General features: G+C 37.3%; 2 protein-coding genes across 2 annotated transcripts in view; one reads left to right on the top strand and one right to left on the bottom strand.

Annotated features, from left to right (window-relative positions):
• Positions 1-119: 119 nt before the first annotated feature.
• Positions 120-4,820, top strand: LOC149090249 (ankyrin repeat domain-containing protein 40-like). The gene is made up of 5 exons (XM_089233354.1): positions 120-427; positions 2,175-2,326; positions 3,309-3,479; positions 3,624-3,757; positions 4,246-4,820. The coding sequence occupies exons 1-5, from the start codon at positions 303-305 to the stop codon at positions 4,522-4,524; spliced, it is 861 nt and encodes a 286-aa protein (XP_089089480.1). The 5' UTR covers positions 120-302; the 3' UTR covers positions 4,525-4,820.
• Positions 4,821-6,862: 2,042 nt separating this feature from the next.
• The window catches only part of LOC149090248 (protein singed-like), a 58,980-nt gene continuing 51,928 nt past the window's right edge, over positions 6,863-13,914 (bottom strand). The window contains exons 4-6 of the mRNA XM_089233340.1: positions 12,299-12,455; positions 11,776-12,086; positions 6,863-8,337 (exon numbers count right to left, since the gene is read on the bottom strand). Coding sequence (XP_089089466.1) covers positions 8,132-8,337; positions 11,776-12,086; positions 12,299-12,455 — 674 coding nt within the window. The 3' untranslated portion in view covers positions 6,863-8,131. The remainder of the gene's footprint in view (positions 8,338-11,775; positions 12,087-12,298; positions 12,456-13,914) is intronic.

The raw sequence follows: 13,914 nt of genomic DNA, 5'->3' as shown, positions 1-13,914 counted from the left end.
TTTCAATCAAAAAAAAATTATTGGACAGTTTTATTCATTAAAATACTTTATAGCTGAAACTTATCAAACAAAAATTAAAAAAATGAAAAAAAATGTTGAAAATTGATGAAAAGTCCAAAGTAGTTAACGTCGTCCGAATGAATGAACAGCGATTTTATTTCGCTCTGTTGATTTATGTAATAAGTGCGGAGGACGATGTATATTTGCAATTAGTGAAAGGGGAGTGCGATGATCTCACTGGTTTTTGAATGATCGGCTTCGAGAGTCTCTACCGGATGATAAGTAAATGATAACAACATAAAATGGATCCAGTGAAACACGCGGAAGAAATGCTGAGGGAAGCGGCGTGCTTCGGGGATGAAGAGGCTGCCAGAACTCTCCTCAAAACCGGCGTCAACGTCAACGTACAACACAGCATCAATGGATGGTAAAAATAAACATGTTTTTGATTTTAAATGTCTATTCCTCTCCAAAAAAAATGCACTTATTTATTTGTGTTTGATCGATTTGGGTCATTGAACATTGGGACACACCCCGCTACACATCGCAGAGAGACATGGAAGCGTTCCCAAAAAGGATGCGTGTATCTGGAAATTTATTAAATGATAACAAAAAACAAACACATGGTCACATTTATACCAGCACATCATTATGTAAGCATAAATTATAAATCACAAATATAGTGTAAAGGTCTCATGTTATAAAATGATATATATGTATAAAATAATATGTAATTAAATTTTTTTATAGTATAAAAGGTCTCTTCCGGTTCTCCTAAAGTCATTTTTCCACTTTTCTAAAGCTTAGTTCTTCCTGGACTGGAGTATGCTGCAAGGGTTTGGAGACCTTACCTACAGAGCGATATATCCTTGTTTCGGGGGAAGGGGTGCAGAGAAGAGCTAGGCATGCTCTTGTTGGCACACAAGAGGCGTGAGCTATGAAGAAAGGCTTGATTTCTTGAAGATATTTACATTGGAAGAATGCAGGTGTTTTGGAAGGGATGGGATCAAAGTGTTTTCAATGGTATGTATAGAATGGACCAGTGTTTCCCAAAGTGGGCAATATTCTCCCCCCCGGTGAGTGATGGGGTCGAGGGAAAAAGAAGCTATGGGTATAATATAGGATACTATGAGTTCACCTGAGTTAGGGGTAGTAAGAGAAAAAAATTTCTGAAGGAGGAGGCAATGGGATAGACCATAGTATAGGATGATTATTAAACCGTCAATCAACTGCTTCTCGATGGGGGGGATTCCCATTGATGGTTCCTAATCACACTCGTCTAGATGTCATAGCAGCACTTGTGGCGCTGATCTTTTATTATGTAGCAGGTGTATATTCTTAGGGAAGCGAATCTGTCTCTTGAGCCAAAGGTTGTTCAATGGATTCTCAAGAGTTTTTTTTTTTTTGCCAAGTCATTTCCTGCATAGGTCCAAAGTGGTACACCGTCCTCTCACAGTAAGTAACAGTTACCCACAGTTAATGTGTCCCAGTTATAGCGTAGCAAAACAGATTCCTCTGAATGGATTTTGGTCAATAACGTCCTTGCTGGGCCAATGCCAATTTGCTGATTCAAAGTGTTTCTAGTCAATAGAGAAGTATTAGGTACTTTTTTTAACAGGCTTGACAAATCTATTGCTGGACAAATTTGGGCATGTAGAAATTTTGACTGAGCACGAGTAGTTTTTCCAACTACTTGCCCAACATGGGCATATTAAATTTTTTTGAACACATTAATTTCTTTGATACCAGTGGCAAGATAAACTTGGGAGAGAAAAGTTGCATGTGCCTATCGGGAATCAAACACTGGTCATCTTGCAGTGAATGGAATGCGAGCCATCCTCTCATTTGAAAAAGTCTATTTGCAGAGAGTAGGCTGACCTACAACACAATACTTATATAGCATGTAAGTATCATGAAAATTCAAGCATTCACCATCTTGCATTGTCATCTTGACAAAATTTGCCACAACCCAAAATTGTAACAAGTTGCCAAACATTTGTGGGCCCTGTAACTGATAAGTACCAAATATTGTTGACGTTCATTCATTACGATTGCTTCTGCAGCTTACTGTGGCTTGGTTGAGATTCGTGTGCATGGGTGAAAAAAGCAAAATAATGCATGTAGCCTAGGAATAATTAATACCTGTTAATCTCAAAATTTTCTTTTACTAATAGGACTCCACTTCATTGGGCTGCTAAACGAGGTCATGTCACGATGGCCAGATATCTACTGTCCTGTGGAGCAGATCCACATCTAGCTGCTGCTGCTGGAGAGACAGCTATTGATGTTGCACATAATGAGGAAATGAAGCAAATGTTAAGTGGAGGTAAAATGATCATCAATTTTTCAGTTTTATTTTGTAGTTGCATGCTTAATTCGGTCGTAAAATGTATGTTTGATTACTAAATTGGACATAAAATTTCTAGAAATAATTTCAGTTTGTGTACCAACACAGAAGGTGAGGGGGGTAGTGCCAAGTCCTGGATGAATAGGAAGAAATTATTTCTGCCTTTTTTATTGAAAAAAATATGTTTGGCTCCTAAGAAATTTGCCTGTCGCCTAATTTTTTTGTTCGATTCATCAAGCTTTAGTACAGCACCAGAAACACTGTGCAAAGGAAGCATTGAGAAGAGGTTAGTAGAGAGTCAAGGTTCCCATACAACTGTGTACATACTGGATTTAAGGGCATGCACAGATGTAAGGAGGGGGATGGCAGGTATACATCATGGCAGTATGCTGAAATGACTGATTAATAAATCACTTAACTAGTTTACCTTAGAATAGCGTCAGATTTTCTCCTGTGCAAAATGTTTAGGGCATATCTGAGAATGAAAGAATTTCATGGATGAAGCAAAATGAGTATGTAATGAAATTTTCATATGAAACAGCTGCCTGGCAGTGCAGTGGTTAGGGAGCTAGTCTCTGACTGCAGGTTTGGGTTTGAATCTGGGTTTCGGATGTCTACTGGCACTAACCAATTTCCTGACAGATCTTGCGGATCTCTTGGGAATACATGAAGGTCACACACAATATTTATTTAATACTGTTTCATTTCGTACGAGTAGAAAGGTCATTGCCAAAATGACTCAAATCTAACGTGCATCTTTTGCTTCCATAATCAAATCTGTTGATCTCGGTTCATATCAGAATCATTGGCTGTACTTCATTGTCACTAATTGAAAAGAAAGTATAGATGTTTTCTGAGTAAATACGATATGTAAAATGAGATTTGAGTAAATACTGTGCTCTTTTTTGTGCCAATTCTTTTTATATGTTGTTTTGCTGGAGCATTTACATTTGTATTTCAGGCAAATTTGAAAGTGAAAACAATACCAATGAAAGGAGCTCTCAGCCTTCGTCTCCACTCCCGATAAAACCAAATTATCTGGTTAATCCTCCTCTTGCTTACAAAGTAGATGTGTCTGAATGTGCAACAACTTCAGCTGGGGAGACTAAAGTTTATGGCAGCTGTGAACAAGGCACGTGTTGTATTTTCTGCACAATGTCAATGGACAAATAATTTGTGAAAATTGTATGTGTATGTGTGTCTGTTTTTCAAATGCCCTGCACATTAACATTGCCAGTAAGTAGTTTTTCCCCCTAAAATATTTATTTTTTTCTAGAATTGGTGGTTAAAGTTAGGACATCAAATCCTCCGAACCAAGATTTCATTGAGGTAGAAATTCCAGTCAGGGACCTTACATTTTCGAATTTGCTGAAGACATGCTGTGCAGAACTAGAGGTCAACATGCAGAAAGTAATTCCATTTTCATCATTAACACATTCACATTAGGAAATGAAAATTCTAATTTTTTTAAAATAAGCTTTGCCGTCAGGAAATGGGAATTCTCATTTTACTTATGGGTTGAAATATCTTTACATCATTTTATATAAGTGAGACATTAAATAAGTACTATAGTTGAATACCGTTATAGTGAAAATCTCATTTAAATGAACACTTTTTCCAATCTCCAGATAAGTTTATATAGGAACAATGGAAAAACCTGGAATTCCTTTATAACGAAATTTTGTTAAAACAAAGTGATTTCTCCGGTCTCTTGGAGTTCGTTATAACGAGATTCGACTGTATAATATAATAATTATTAATAACATTAAGTATAAAACTTGCATAAGATTTAGAAAAAATAGCCCAATGCAAATGTGCTAATTGCTTGAAGTTTTTAATAAAAAGTTTCAATATTATGCACTCAGTTTGAAATACTAATGTTTCCCATGCGGTTCCAGGTTGTCAAGTTGCGGAAGCTTCCAAATACCATTTTGAGGAAAGACAAGGACGTCATGCGCTTGCATAACTTTGTGGAACTTGAGGTGGTTTTACTTCCTGATGAATATATTGACTTTTCCATGTCGAATGGGTATGCCTCAAAGTCTCATGCAGTTCCTGAGATTAACGGTTTCATCAAAACGGAGACGCTGCTCAATAAGAACTCAAAGACGACTCAGCCTACTCCGAACATGTTTCAGAAATCCAGTGTTTGCAAGGATGGTATAATTTTATATTAGAACCTTTTTTTTCCTCCCTGCTGCTGAGCTTTTGTTTTCCATGTGTAACATGTGGAGTTTTTTTTAATTTCATTCTACTCTTCCCGATGCCATTATTTGATTGCTGAAATTTCATGATTTGTTCTTGAACAAGCATTTTTTCTGTGATATTTTCCATTTGAATTGTACAGTTGATGTGAATATAGCTTCTCATATTTTTGTCAGAAATAAGTTACTGCACAACAAATATAGGCTTCCATTTGCTGACTTGTCTTCAAAGATATGTTTATTTGTTTTAATTAAAGAAGAACAACCTATTTATGGCGTTCGATCTCTTGATTCATTTGCCTGACTGGTCTAACTGAATTCTCACTGTAAAAATCATGCATTTATTCTATCGAAAACTATTTCTCTGTAATAAAGTTTTTGATAGAATGAAATTACTCAATTATATGGGGTAAATCCTGCTTAGATTGCTCTTATTTGTTTAGTAACAGATAGATTTTAATGTTGTCACAACAGTCATGAGTCACATGTCCTGCGAGAAAGGTGGGTGTCAGTGAGCCGCACTGCACAAAAACAGTAGCATTATAAATATGTTATGTTTTTTCATGGCCTCCCAAAGGGTGGGCTGACAGAGATCTAGCACTGGGGCCCAGGATGATTCTTATAATTTTTTTTGTTTTTCACACTAAATTCGCTTTAGAGGCACCAGTCAAAGATAGCCTAGAACCCGGATGGGAGGTATGATTGTTTATTATACCCTTCCTTTCTCTCAAAAATGTTTCCTCATCCTGTAAACTGGTGTGAAATTCAATTCTACCTCCATGGGCAGAGATGAATTTTCTTCCTAAAATCGTCTCTCAAAGTGTAACCATTTTTTTGAGGAATCTTGTATTATCAAGTGTGGAGAGGACATATTTCTCTGCATTGTCACTCTCTGTTGGCCTGTCATTCATGAGCTATTAGTTCTGGATGAAATCCTTACTTTTGTGGGAAGGAAATACAGACTTACCGCCTTTTGACATCCTAAATTGGTGAGATGATTTGTATTTGCTTTGATCATATGTCCTGTCAAGTCTGTATGTCTCATTTTGAATCTGATGGCAATTGTTTTTGTTAGCATGATTTGATTTGAGAGTAGTAATGACAGATAATTTAACCTACTGGGTGGTGACCATGGCGCTAATCGCGATGGCTTACAAGATGTTTTTTACAAAGAGGAAAAATCCCTACAATTTTATTTTTTAAATGAAAATTCCTTTTTATATTTGTTTTTGTATGAAATTTGGATCCAAGTGAAAACCCCCCCAAAGTCTCATTCTCCAAAGTTGGGAGCTATGTAACTATATTAGATAGTTTTTGAGATTGAATAAAAGCAGGGTTATCAATATCGAATCAAGTAATTAAAGAGTAGGGATTTCAAAGTCGAGCTTCTGCTCTTTTGTAATCCTTCCGAAAAATACCCAAGCCTTCAATACGAAATAAGTAAAAATACAATATCGTGAAATAAATCAACCTGCATTTTATCTTTGAAAAGAAGCGTAGATGGCTTGAGGGTTGTGGAACATATCATTTGAATTCCTATTATTTCTTATGGGGAACCTCGCTTAGATTTCTGGGTGTTTTATATTATGAGCACATTTACTGAACAAATTATATTAGTAAACTGAAGTTTCACTGTATTTTATTATTATTCACCAATTGTTTTGTAACTTATTAAACTAAATTGACACCGAAACCATGTAAAAATTTTTTTATTTATCACATATTTTTCGAGAAAAAAAAAATGCACACGCCACTATATTAATTTGAACAAACACAAAAAGCATCTTTCACAAATTCCACAATGTATAATGAATCGCAACACTAAAACATTCATATAAAAGCGTGCAATAATATGCAAGTAAAAATATTATTTTAAAAAACTAACGTGGGGGAAAAAAAATTAAATATGTATCTATGAAATATATAAAATTGTATATATATATATATATTCAAAAACATCACACAAATAGACAATAACCAGTTTCGTAGGAAACCCAAGTATGCCGATAAATTCATATAAAAAAATGGTCATATAGAAAACAATGGCTCTTTGGTGGAAATAACATTTTTTTTTACTCGAGATGACTATCTTCAACAGAAATCATGTAAAATGTTGCATTTTCATTGTATTAGTTTTGGTTTTATTTTTATTACGAAGCAAATTCAATTTTGGAGAGTTCGTGAAATTTCTTGTGCACATTTTTTTTTTGCGGGGGGAAAAATATACTAACTTGTGCGCACAGATCTCTCATGAAATATATACATTTTTAAAAAGTACCTCTAACCGTTTAACGAAATTTCCTTGTTGCCATTGTATTAGTTTCTCAACCCAAAGGAAAATTTCATGGACGGATTTATTGGCTTACTTCACCTAATACATGATGTCCCATAAATTTGTAAATAGTTTCATAAAATATAATATACATATATAATTCATAAAAATTGAAGGAATGGATTTTTTTTTCCGAATACGGTTTGCGAAAAAATTATTCTCACGAAGGGGGAGGGATTGGCATAGAAAACAAACAAGTGCTTAATTTTTGTCAATAGAGGGCGCTGCATAAAAACATCACTAGAAATATGCAAATCAGAGTCCTATAAAATTATGTGCGATTAACAGCTCATTTCTGAATTTTTTTGTTACTGGTGTTCGCATAATCAAATCATTTTCGCGCACACAAACTTTCACGCATGTTGATGATCGGTGGATAAAGCACTATTGGTGAAGTTTTTACCTAAGCCACGAATTGCTGGCTAAACTTTATAAATGTTTCAAACACAAAAGTTATTGGAGAAAGGTTCAGGTACAGTTACCCCCCCCCCCCGATTTGCTTATGTGCAGCGCCCTCTATTTACAAAAATTTGAACTAATTCTTTACCAAAAAAATTTCCTCTTTGTGAGAATAACTTTTTTGCAAACCGCATTCAAATATACTAATTTCTTCAATTTTTGTGAATTTTTAAACTATTTATAAATTTTGGGGACATCCTGTACATTTCAAAGCATTAGCGAGTGGCAAAAAAGTACATGGACTCGCACATTTTAAATTTTTATCGTACCATCTATACTGTAGAGTGTAGATTGATGTAATAAAGTTCTTTTTGATCGTTTGTTCGTTGACTCATGCACCATATGAACTTTGATGAATATTAGCAACATGAATGAAATGTCTTTTTGATTCGTGCTTAAATAATTCCGTCCCAATTCCAATTCCAAGTTTCATACCTACCTTACATACATAAAAATATTCATTTGAATATAATACTTACACCTCTTTTATAAAGACTGCATTTTATTTTGAGGAAACAATTTCTTCTGAACTGAAAAATTATTTCTTTCATTCAAATCAGCGTCCTTATGTGAGTGCCTGGGGTTATTCGATACATTGCTGAGGGTTTCGTGAAAAATAGTGATGGTTTAGGATACTTTCGCTATATTTATTCAGGGACAAAAAAGTTTGGAAAAAAACGCTGATTTGAAGAGTCAAAATGTTGAGAAAGGAAAGGGTAACGTTTTAGACGTTTGTATATTAGGACGAAAGCAGATTAACTTTTCAATTATAAGCGTTTGTTTCTCTCGCTAATATTCCCACCAGGTTGCCGTGTTGAAATCGCCTCCGTTAACTTTAAACGTGCCATTCTTGTCGGCCATGACGTAACTTCCGTGGGAGGTCTTTAGACAAAGCTTGGATGGTTCCCGGAGTTCAATGTAGAAACCTTGCCTCACATCCGCGTCAACTGATATGGTCCCGTCTTCCGATATATTCCAGTACTTTCCGTTAGAGCCTGATGGAAGAGAAAAGCTAATTATATATATATAAGAAAAAAAAAATAAAGATCGCAATTTGTGTGTAATTTGAAATTAACTCTGTTGAAAAATTAATTTTCAAATATCATTAGTTTCTGCAGACACGAGGGGAAAAAAATTTGTTTTTTTTTTCAATCAGTGGAACAAATGATTATCGACTGGTCGATTTTTTGTTGAGCTACACTGTGCATTGAAGGGTTAATCTATCTTTAGTATCTAGGAGGCTTTAGGTGTATACGGATAGCGTGCATGCCCGGTTTGCAAGAGGGCCGGGTTCGCTTTCCGGTGGAGACCGGTAGACGTTTTGTTCTGAGTTCACCTCGGCATAATATCCGAAAAAAGTCTTCCCCTTCACACATTGGGCTCGGGGGTGGTAGAAATATCATCTCGCACTCTAAGCAATGTTTACAAAAAGCATGCGCGATGATGAAAGATAGTATAACCCATGCTTTTAGTTCAATTTTTCAAGGAGGGGTTGAACATTTTGGAGAATTTTTTGACGTTGTAGTGAAGTGAAAGCTTTAGTTTTCAACTCGCTGTACAGGGTGTAGCTAAACTAATGATCAGAACTGTAAGGGGTCACTTTCACCAAACAATGAAGTGTCGGGAAGCAAGCGGCGAGTAGCGAGAGGGCATTTTCTCTGGAGTGGATGAAACGTCGTCTTCCGCAGAAGCAGTCATTCAGCTGCTACCCGTCACGGATGTGACGCCTGTATTGCAGCTGAAGGCCGCTCGTTTGAGCATTTGTTGCAAAGTTTTCTATAATAAAGATTCTTTATTAGTCCTTAGTACATAAGAAGGTACTTCTCAGCCCCTGTATACAGTGTTGTCACGCAGTGCCGTCTTAAGGCATGGACTCACTCGGGCACGGCCCAGGGGCCTCAAGAGAAGAGGGGCCTCACAAAAATGAGATCTGGTTGAAATTTTCGAGAATTTGCCTAGTAGGGCCTCAGAAAAATCACTTGGCCCGGGGGCCCATGATGCTCTAAAGACGGCCCTGTTGTCACACCAAGGCCTCTGTAATATTTGTGTCTATTTGCAAGGACGTATCCAGGATCTGAACTAGAGATGGGGGCAACTTACCGATACTAAATTGATACATCTGTGCTGTGTGTCAATTACTTTACTTTAATTTCTCTTCTCTTCGCTGGGTACGCCCAGTCTTTTGTGTTTTTTGTTTAGCACATGTTATTATGTGAAAGTGTTTACCACCACAGGAAAATTTATGTTTGTATACTTCTGGACATTTCAAGCGATTCCTTGAGTAGAATATTGTATGTATATATATTGTATTTTTTCTTTTCTTCCCTCAATAAATTATTATTATTCGTCTTTACTGTGTACATTTTACCGTTATATTTTCACCACGCAGGCACCCTCTTGCGGCTCGCCTCTTCCTTTTTCCGACCCCACGTTGTATGATGAAAGTTGTGTGTGTGTGTTTCTTTTGGCGATTTCTATCACCCCTTACAGTTCTGACAATCAGTTTAGTTACACCCTGTATAGAGTAGTTTTTGTATCTTTAACATTAGTTGTTTTTGACAATCACTCGTTATAAGCACTTCTCGTTCTAATGGGCTGGTTGTATTTTTCATTTTTAGTGTAAAAGCAGGCACGGTATTCAAGAACACCCATTATAATCATGATCGTTCGTACATCCCGGATTGAAAGCACCGTTAATGTGAGCCTGAACGGGTTGTTTCATGTGATTTATATTTTGTTTAAAAAAAGAGTATAAAATGCTTCAAAATACATTGCGCCACATTATAAAGGATTTTTTTTTCCATACATGCTTACAAAAATATAGTGCATTTCCGTGATGGCATGTAGATAAATAGTAGATGAATCTTTTATCCGTTATTTTTCCCACCGAAGGACTCGCGTTCTTACCTAATTCTAGACCATGATTACAATGACAAAGCACCCTTGGGATTTTTTTTTAACGAGTTTTAGAATGCATAAAAGCGTTGTATCTGGATTATAGTGAGAGATTGTAAGTTGATAAACGGATCGAAAAATGTGCTGTTTTTTGTACTCGAAGAGATTATACAACGTTTTCGTCACGTGCCGGATATTCTTTGATTAAATGCCGTATTATACGTAATGCTATATCTCAATTTCCGTGGAATTTTTTTGCTTTTGACGGGTTTTTTTGTAAGTGGAGGAAAAGAATACATGCAGTATATTCTCACATGAATGTCTATTTCAGAACGAAATAGCATGGACATTTTAAAATAAAGAGTAGTAACGGTGGTCAGCGCTAAACTTGAATCGGGGCTATCAAGTCGATGTGAACGCAATAATACTTGAATATGGAACGGAAACCTTCCGTGTCGAAATTCAGGTGTTTTTGTTTTTCAGACCTTTATTTCTCCAATTATAAAGGGTGTCTAAAATTAAAGTTACCTGTTCTGAGTTGCCGACAGCCGCAGTTATTCATCAGAAAGCTATGTAGGAACGTCTTAATGAAGAGATAGGAGTAGAATTCCCGAAGCTCACCGAAGACTAAAAATTTCCTGCAAATCGTAGGAGTTTCACTAACAGAACAAATTTTAGCAAACTCGGTTTCATTAATGAAATTGGAATGGACAGTGTTCTGCTGATGATGTTCAGATATCCAGCCATGAAGCTTGTAGTACCCCAACTGTGCTCAAGCTGTTCTAGAGGTACACACACCTCATACTTTTGATGCGTGTCTGTTATGCATATCTGGATGTGTTGGTAAGAGCAGCTTATTGTGTAGGTTTGTTGGATCATCTCGTGTTTTACGGGACAGACCGATTTCCCACGCATTATCTGGTTCTTGGAAAAGGCGATCGCCTCCCTCTGGAACCGTATTTATTATATAACAAAGTCTTTCTAGAGGTTCGAAGGCCTCCTATGCATTTCCACTTGATGCATGAAAGGTTAGGAACGTTATTGCGGTATCATAAAGAAATTCCTTCTAGTGACAGGTGAAGGTTCGAGGCGTGAATGCGAGTCGGTCTCTCATTTGAGAAAGTCTCCGCAGAGAACAGGTAAACGTTCAACACAATAGTTACATAACATGAAAAATTGTCATTTTCACTTCAAAATATGGATGACAGGTGGTACAACTAGAATAACACGGAACAAGCATAACTAACAATATAACTGCGCATATAAGCACACGCAACACGTTCCGGCATGTACCAATTCGTTAGAAGTTCTCCAGAGGAATGTTTACGAGATGCATGTACGATTAAGTAGTAATACTTGTGAATGTTTTCGAAAGCGATTTCTTTTCCCCCCCCCCCCTCCCAATTTCCTTTTCATCGCATCATTACAACGCTCCCGAATATTCATAGCTTTCTGATAAATAGGTACGGTTGTAGACAGCTCAGAACTTTAATTATTATATTGTAATTTTTTGAACGACCTGCTATTTGACTACGTACCTTTGAAAAAGCACAGGCCCTTTTCATCTCGTTCGACTATGATGGTTTCATAGGAAGCCTTGTTGCATTCGAGCTTCGGCGAAGCCTGGCTCTTTCGGCCCACGAAGCCCTGTTCGCACTTGAGAACGAGGCAGGGCCGATTAATCAGATAGAAATAGAATCGAGCGTTGTCACCTCCATCACCCGAGGCGCAATCCCCGTTGGCGTACAAGTGTCCGCTCTTCTTAGCACAGACGTATTTGCCGTTGTTTGCTACGAAGCTGACGCTGCCGTCTTCTTGCCATTCCAAGCGGAACAGGCTGTTAGCCGACCTGTGCATGAAATACGGACAAAAGGGTTTGTGTTATGAATAGTCAAGTAGCGTGCACTGTTGCATGTACTATACAGTAGTCATACATTTTGAAATGCACGGTCACGGAAAAGAAAGATCAGTGTTTAGGAATGTCATAAACCTTCTGGAAGCAAAATAATTTTTAGTTTTCAAGTGATTTCATTGATTGATATTTTTATTGCTTATACATACCCTTTGTCAGCATTAGCCTGTATCCCAGAACTGCTCTGCAGACTCCAGTATTTGTCTTGCATTGTTCGAACGTACCATCTGCCAGTGGCTATTTCGTGCTCAAGCTGGAATATTTCGTGATCAGATATTTCGTCTTGATTGGCTGTCACATCAACTCCTGTAACCGAATAAAATAGTTGTTAGAAACACAACATGCTCATGCGATGCACACGAAGTGTACGCTACTACTATACTGCACAAGTACCTCTTGAACATTTCGCTGAGGGACTTTTAACGAATTGCGGCATGTTGGAATGTGCTGTGTATTCGTTGTGTACATATCCTAAGCTGCTGACGAAATTTTGCGGGGAGGGGGGGGGCAGTGTTTTGCTGACTTTTGTTGACGAGGGGATCAAAAATGGCTGAAAATCTGCTTACGTAATACTTAAATAGCCCCTAATTGAATACTGCTCTATGATAAATTAGTTTAGTTTTTCAGCGGTATACATCTTTGACTTTAGATGACACCTCTTGATTTTACGCGTGTAAATTTTGATGATGGGTTTACTCTTTATATCATTTTTGTTATCGGAAAAAAACAATTCTCTCTCTCCCCCCCCCCCCCATTAATTTACAGGAGGACGCTTGGTCATTTTGATCAAGCACGTCACGCCCGCTTATTAAAAAAATCGGATACAGAGAATATCGGTTAATATAGGGGATGTCTTTTCTGCTTTTATGGGCCTTAACCACTGAAATAACGTTTTAAAATTTGGTGCCCGTTGCATATATTTCGTAGCGTATATACATATAGAGTAACGAAGGGCGAAAACGGAACCGTACATGGACGGTCGGACCTAACTCAGGCCAAAGCTCGCAACTTCTGACACTGCCACTAGAGGATGATGTCACGCTCTGCTATCCATACGATGGTTTTTACCTTCCATAACGACCGTCCATGTACGGTCCCGTATGATGTAGTAATGAAGATGAATGAAAACGCATTAATTTCTATGAAATAAGCATAAACTCCCAGGAAATTAAAAATATTTCGGACGAAATTAGTTTGGGGGGGGGGGGTCACTTTTGTACCTTTATCAACTGTCGCATATCATGATAGAAAAAAGAGGGATGAACGACGTTTCACTTGCTGTCCGACTAAGGATAATCTGTTTAACAATAATTTAGATCAGGGGTGTACAACCTTTCTCCAAGTTGTACCACAACTAAAATTATTTTCGATACGCGTGCCACTCTACAAATTTCATCATGCAGACTATAAATCCCGTTTTTTACGGGGCACGGACATTCTCTTGTTTCAGCAAAATATTGTTCAGTTGTCCTCTTATTTTCGAAAAAATCTTCAGTTCGTCACTCTCTCTTGTGAGTTCTAAATTGTTTTCATTTGTGAATGATGAATTCGATTATCGCAATGTAGGTACGTACAGTAAATCGGTATAGAAAAGTTCATATTAACTCTACTATGTTGAACATAGGCATCGGAAACAGGTTCAGGGCGCTTGCTTGGGCCCCTCCCCTCCAATTCGTGGATATGATTGGGGGGGGGGCATGCATTGAATGATACATTTACATTGTATCATGCGATGCATGTCACCCTTATGCAGACGATCCTGAAT

The sequence above is a fragment of the Pholcus phalangioides genome, unplaced genomic scaffold (genome assembly GCF_987345545.1).
Source record: "Pholcus phalangioides strain wild (caught in Gottingen) unplaced genomic scaffold, Ppha-v1.0 ptg000001l_1, whole genome shotgun sequence".
Taxonomy (NCBI): domain Eukaryota; kingdom Metazoa; phylum Arthropoda; class Arachnida; order Araneae; family Pholcidae; genus Pholcus; species Pholcus phalangioides.
Note: the sequence above shows the minus strand (reverse complement) of the source record. Positions and strands in the feature narration are given on the sequence as shown.